This window comes from Mustelus asterias, chromosome 4 (genome assembly GCF_964213995.1).
Source record: "Mustelus asterias chromosome 4, sMusAst1.hap1.1, whole genome shotgun sequence".
Taxonomy (NCBI): Eukaryota; Metazoa; Chordata; class Chondrichthyes; order Carcharhiniformes; family Triakidae; genus Mustelus; species Mustelus asterias.
In genome coordinates this window covers 49858434-49865277 of record NC_135804.1, presented here as the reverse complement: position 1 = coordinate 49865277, position 6844 = coordinate 49858434, and the positions used below count along the sequence as shown (strand labels likewise).

Here is a 6844-nt window from a genome sequence, read left to right as displayed (position 1 = left end):
ATGTGCTGCTGTTCAGTGAACAGCGTGTGAGTACCCACAGTTTTATTTCCACCTCGTGATATTTTTACTCATTTATTCACATATCCCGCAATTAATTAGTTTGCTTAAGAAGAAATGTTGCCACGTATCGGTGGAGCAAAAGCTCAGATCTTTATCTATTAGATACCCAGTGTCACAGTTCGACTATATAAAGTCATAAACATAACCGTCAAACTCTAACCAGAACCATGGCTTTCCTCTGGATTCTCTCCTGCCTTGCCTTCTTTGGCGCAGCTTACGGACGGAGTAAGTTATCGTATCTATACTGTTTTTTAAGTTTCTATTTTACGCACAGTTGAACTGGAGAGATTGACTTTTGTTTGTACATTGGCTTCCAACACAGACTGTGGGGTCCCAGCCATCAGTCCTGTCATCACAGGCTATTCAAGAATCGTGAATGGTGAAAGTGCTGTTCCAGGATCTTGGCCCTGGCAGGTCTCTCTGCAGGTAGGTTGAAGCTAAGGTTTCAGGTCTATGAACCTCCCAATCAGATGAACTGTTAGATTACTGACACTTCACTCTGTTTAAAAAGGCCATCATTCCGGCAATGACTCCAGGTCTGTTTGCACTGGGGGCAATGCGTTCATTTAGATGAGCATTGAATTTCACCATAGTGTAGCCGAAGAATGTGCTCGGGGAAAATAAATGATCTTCTGCATAATGTTGATAAAACAAAATAATACTAAATGTGCATCAGCAATAGACATGTGATACCAGGAGCCAAAGGAGTTGTGTGAATCAATGGCCAGTTTCAAAGAAGGTGAGGTGATGGCTGCAAGCACAATGTCAACCAGTTCAGACACTTCAAAGTCAGGCATGTTCTGGTCAAAACATGTGTGTATTTGTGAAAGTCAACCTCTGAACCAGCAATAGAGCTGCTTATTCATATTTTTGTCATTCCTAATAATGCAAACTGCCCTCTTCCCTTCATATAAAGCCACTGATACCCAATGCACCCCCCTCCCTTCAAATAAAGCCAGGGATTTGGAGATTAATGCTTGCAAGGTGATAATCCTGAAGATTGTTGCATATAGGAGGGTGAGGAAGGTGGATTGGAGATGCGGAGTTGCAAATAGCTCTGCCTTTGGCCAGAGCTGGCTGATGCAGACGTCCTGTCCACTAGACCTGTGTGTTGGCTTGGCTGAAATGGTCACACAATTAATTTCCATCGTTCTGTGCAACGGGAATGCCACATTCCCGGAATTTGATGAATTAGCTTTTGTCCATCTTTAAATTGCTCAGAAACTTCCAGAACTTTCATCATGTGGTCAGCTGTTGCCATTTTATCAGTCCAGCCATGTTGTCCATTTTTTAAGTAAAAATAGAATTTAAGCAAGAGAATATGGAAGAGAAACAAAAACAGAAAATGCTGGAAAATCTCAGCAGATCTGACAGCATCTACGCAGAGAGAATTGAGCCAGCGTTTCGAGTCTAGATGACCCTTCATCAGCACTCTGACAAAGGGTCATCCAGACTCAATGTTAGCCCTATTCTCTCTCCGTAGATGCTGTCAGACCTGTTGAGATTTTCCAGTATTTTCTGGTTTTGTTTCAGATTCCTGCATCCGGAGTATTTTGCCTTTATCATAATATGGAAGAGAAACATTTTTTAAGAATTATTTTCTTCATGCCTTCTCGGCAGGACAAAATATTGGATTTCTTCTTGATTGATTGAATGATACTTTCTTTTCTGCACTAGCAAAGAAGTGGCTTTCACTTCTGTGGCGGCTCCTTGATTAACGAGAACTGGGTTGTTACCGCTGCCCATTGCAGTGTGAGGTAAGGTTACAGCATCTTCACAGAGTCTATACTAAACATATAAAGGGACATTATACTCAAAAGCCTGATATTTTTTCCCCAGCACAAGACATGTTGTCGTTGTTGGAGATTACAACAAGTGCTCAGCAGATGGAAAATCTCAGTCCATTGCAGTTGCTAAGGTAGGAATGTTCCAATCTCCACAGTGAATTTTATTCATGGTTTTATCCAATCAGTTTAAATACAGAAACTGAAAATCAGTCTTTAAAATCAGCTTCAGCAGTAAAATAACATTTCCAGCAGCGTTTGGTCAAATATGTCTCATTTTTTATGTGCTTGTTCTTTTTTATTATCCCTCATTTAATATAAACGCCTGCCTCTACATAATGTATCACAATCGTTTTGATTATTTTCACAGATTCAAATACCTAACTTTACTTTTTTATTGAGAGACCCTAATGTAGGTCTCAGACCCATAATATATAGGACATGACCAGAGAAGGCCTGAGGCCCTTAAGGCCTGGACATCATTAGGAAAGATGTCCAATGATGTGTGGGTTGAGTTGATTGGCCATGCTAAATTGCCCCTTAGAGTCAGGGGGACAAACAGGGTAAATATTTGGGGTTACGGGGACAGGGCCTGGGTGGGACTGTTGTCGGTGCAGGCTCGATGGGACAAATGGCCTCTTTCTGCACTGTAGAGATTCGAAAGACGTGCTGGTTAGGTGCATTGGCCGTGCTAAATTTGCCCTCAATGTACCCGAACAGGTGCCGGAGTGTGGCGACTAGGGGATTTTCACAGTAACTTCATTGTAGTGTTAATGTAAGTCTACTTTTGACTAATAAGTAAACTTTAAACATAATTCATCACCAGAGAAAATCTGAGGTCTAAATACAGGACATCACCAAGGAAGGGCCTGGGCCCAACAACTTAGGACATCACCAAGATCTGAGGCCTATGAGCAGCACATCACCAGGAACAGAAATGCCAATAGTGCAGAACGATGTAAGGGCAAGAGTCATGAACCATGATGCAGGACATTGCCATGGGAAGAGTTAAGGGCCCTCCCACAGACCATCACAGATTGAAATCAGTAGAAAACAAGCAGAAAATGAAGAAGTTGTAGGGAGGAGCTAACTTGTGTCTTGTGTCTTACAGGCCATCACTCATCCTGACTGGAATTCGAATACCATCAACTACGACATCACTCTTGTGAAGCTCTCATCTCCGGTTACATTCAATCAACAGGTGTCTCCTGTTTGTCTGGCTGGTGCAAGTGACATCGTCAGTGCTGGCAAGATGTGTGTCACTACAGGATGGGGGCTGACTAACTCTAACGGTATGGTATCTCCATTGTTTTGGAGTGAGCAAAGTTATGTCGATTGCTGTATCTTAGAGGAAAAAAAATCAGTCGGACATGAAGGGCTGGATTTAATGTTGCTCATCGCAGTGGGAAACCTGTCGGCTGGGGCACTTGATCAATGGGAAGGCCCCACGTAAGTCTCCTGATGGCAGCAAAACCTCCCCCGATTAAGTCGGAGGATGGAGGGGCTGATGTGGGATTCGCGGCAGGTGGCAGCAGGATGTCAGTTAGACTCATTAATGAGCCAGCTGCTACCCATTGGGCAGGATTTTACAGCCTTGTTTGTCCCAAAACTGTAAAATCCCACCCGAGGTTAATGGACCTTCCCATTGTCCGCCCTCACCCGCTCTAATTTTCACGGCAGGTGGGGCGATAAAATTCTGGCCATTGTCCCTGAGCCTATCGCAATATAGTGGTGGCTCAGGGATGGAATGGGGATCACACGGCTTTCCCATACCTTTGGAAGGATGCCCAGATCATCCTCCCAGGGGGAGTCCCTCACTGTTAGGCACTCTGTGCCCAGTTGAGGGACCCGGTATCAGGCAGGGTGATGGCAGCTGAAAACAACCCTCTCTTCAACCCTTGTCTCCATACCCCTGCCCCCCTCTCTCCCACAACAACCACCCCACAATTCCCATCTCAACTTCTCTCACCTTTTGTCCGCGATCCCTGGGATAACCCTGGGCTTCCTGCGGGTGCATTGCCCCGAGCAACCACTTTTTCCACCAAGGCTGGTGACATGAGAAACTGTGGACCTCTGATTAGCTGGCAGCCCTCAGTAAGTGGGACTTCCATCGCCAGGATCCTTAATCCCAAGGAAGGCCCTCAGGTGGCCACTTCAGTTCCTGAAGGGACTTGATGCCTCCAGGCCTCCCTCACCCAACGGTGGTCCCCTGCTGGATCTCTGGCGACCTCTATCAGCCCAATAGAATCCTGGCTGTAGTCTTTGTACTTTTTGTAACTATCAATTAAAGTCCAACATAGGAAAATGGACAATATCATTACAGAGAAGAGTCAGTATTTCTGAAAGGTACAAATATAGAATGGATCCTGGTAACCTCCCCCATAGTAAGAAGTCTCACAACACCAGGCTAAATTCCAACAGGTTTATTTGGTAGCAAAAGCCACTAGCTTTCGGAGCACTCACTGCTCCTTCGTCAGGTGAGATTCAGGTGAGACTCACCTGACGAAGGAGCAGCGTTCCGAAAGCTAGTGGCTTTTGCTACCAAATAAACCTGTTGGACTTTAACCTGGTGTTGTGAGACTTCTTACTGTGTTGACCCCAGTCCAACGCCGGCATCTCCACATCATAACCTCTCCCATAGGCAGGTTAACAGTGAGGGTGGCATGTAATTAGTTGGGACTATAATGGATGGGACCCTGCCAGCTTCCACCTCCACCCGAATTAAACCCGGGGATTGGCCTTCCTGCCCTGCTGCCAATTGAGGCCCTTTAGTGGACAATTAAGCGGGCTTCATCTTACTTCCTCTGCTTTTAACCCAGTGATGAATGGAGGACTCACCACATGGTTGGAAAAGCATCATCTGCCATATTATTTTAAAATAAAGAGTGTGAGAAGGATGAGGAAACAGCAACTTAAGCTATTTAAAAGTAATAAGGTAGTTTCCTCCTGCAGACAATGATCACATTTGAATTGGAGCTGCAAGCAGAGTGGTGCAGGAGAAAGTTCTGGAATCTCTGAAGAGAGAGCTAGATGCAACAAAGGAGGAGTGTAAGGTTCTTCCAGAGGGAAGGATTTAAAATAGGCTGAATGGCTTTCTCCATCATGGAGTATCTCCTGACCCTATTCCGAATAAAGGGATGTGAGGAATACTACCCATTTATCTATCATAGGGACGGCAGGGTGGCACAGTGGTTAGCACTGCTGCCTCACAGTACTAGGGACCTGGGTTCGATTCTCGACTTGGGTCACTGTCTGCGTGGAGTTTGCATATTCTCCCCGTGTCTGTGTGGGTTTCCTCCGGGTACTCCGGTTTCTTCCCACAGTTCAAAAATGTGCGGGATAGGTTGATTGGCCATGCTTAATTGCTCCTTAGTGTTAGGGGGGACTACTAGGGTAAATGTGTGGGGTTACGGGGATAGGGTCAGGATGGGGTCGTTGTAGGTTCAGGCTCGATGGGCCGAATCGCCTCCTTCTGCAGAGTATGGATTCTATTTTACCTGTATAATTTTATCCTGTTCCTGAGATGTATTTAAGACGAAAGTAAGAGGAATAAGCAGACTCAGTTTGTGTTCAGAGGTTGCAGCAAAGGCCTCAAACATTACAAGAACAGGCGCTGTACCAACATAAATAATATTCTGTCGAAGTTTTGTCGAACGCTCATACGGACTCGAAACATTATCTCTGTTTCTCTCTCCACAGATGCTGTCAGAGCTGCTGAGTTTATCCAGAATTTCCTGCCTTAATTACAACTAATATTTGACTGGTTCACGGAAAATCTAACAATCCTTTTCCCCTCCTGTACAGCTTTCGGAACACCCTGCATCCTTCAGCAGACATCCCTCCCCATCCTGAGCAAAACCCAGTGCCAGAAATACTGGGGCAACATGATCTCTGATGTGATGGTCTGCGCTGGTGCTTCGGGCGCTTCTTCCTGTATGGTACGTAAATCCGCCACCGGGAAAGCTTCGCTCACTTCTTTGGGAGCTGTCTATTCAACTGGATTTGTCTGTTCACAGGGTGACTCTGGTGGACCCCTGGTCTGTCAGGAGCGAGGAGCCTGGACTCTGGTGGGAATCGTTTCCTGGGGCAGTGGCAGTTGCTCTACTCGCAGGCCTGGGGTTTACGCCCGCGTGAATGAATTCAGCAACTGGATTGATCAGACACTGGCCATGAATTAAAAGAATATCGTGGAATTCAAATAAAAAATAATTAGCAGTTATTTAACTTTACTCAGACTCTTTTTTCTAATGGTGAGCGTTATTAAGAATGCATTTGAGCAGAAAACTAAATACAGGGAATCAGTCGTAAGGCTGCAGTCGTGACAGTAATGTCCCATCAGCAAAGCTATGGGGAAGGAAGACGAGGGCTCCAGCCACAAATGCAGCCCCAACCCTTATGTTCCTGTTGCCAGTATACCGCCATGTGAGAGAGTGGGGTTGCTGTGAGGAAAATCCACACAGGAACAGGAACAACAATCAAAGGCAGACACATCTACAAACAGAGGAGGCAGAGAAGGCCATTCAGTCACATGAGCCTCTTCCACCATTGAGTTTGACCATTGTTGATTTCAACTCCATTTATCCGTTTTGGTTCCATATCCCATTGTAATAATCTTATTGAGGCCAGTCTTCTGTCGCCACGCTGCTCCTTTCCTATTGGGCGAGCCTCCACTTGCCTAACAGGGGGCTTTGTTTTCTATGAGGCCCATTGGAAAAAAGACCTATTGACAATCCCCTGTGGCCATCATAACATCGCTCTCTCCTCAAATTCATTTCTTCCCAACCCTTCAGCCGCGGGAGGGCCTTTTCTGCCAATTAGCGATTAGCCTGGGGTCGATTGGAGTCAGGACCGGATCAGGGGGTGTGAAGCAGATTGGAGACCTTTGCTTCTGAAGAGAGTGCCGTAAAGCCACTGATGCTGGTTCTTCCTGAGGTCCTGCTTCAGTTGAAACGCCGGTCTCTTCCATTTCCATCTCAGAATCTGTGTCCTCATCATCCAGA

At 45.7% G+C, this 6844-nt stretch overlaps 1 protein-coding gene across 1 annotated transcript; it reads left to right on the top strand.

The window, feature by feature from the left end:
* Positions 1 to 227: 227 nt before the first annotated feature.
* On the top strand, positions 228 to 6022 carry LOC144492677 (chymotrypsinogen A-like). Its single transcript, XM_078210985.1, has 7 exons — positions 228 to 285; positions 383 to 486; positions 1738 to 1817; positions 1900 to 1978; positions 2956 to 3136; positions 5649 to 5782; positions 5861 to 6022. Exons 1-7 carry the CDS (start codon positions 228 to 230, stop codon positions 6020 to 6022), a joined length of 798 nt encoding a protein of 265 aa, XP_078067111.1.
* Positions 6023 to 6844: the final 822 nt, after the last annotated feature.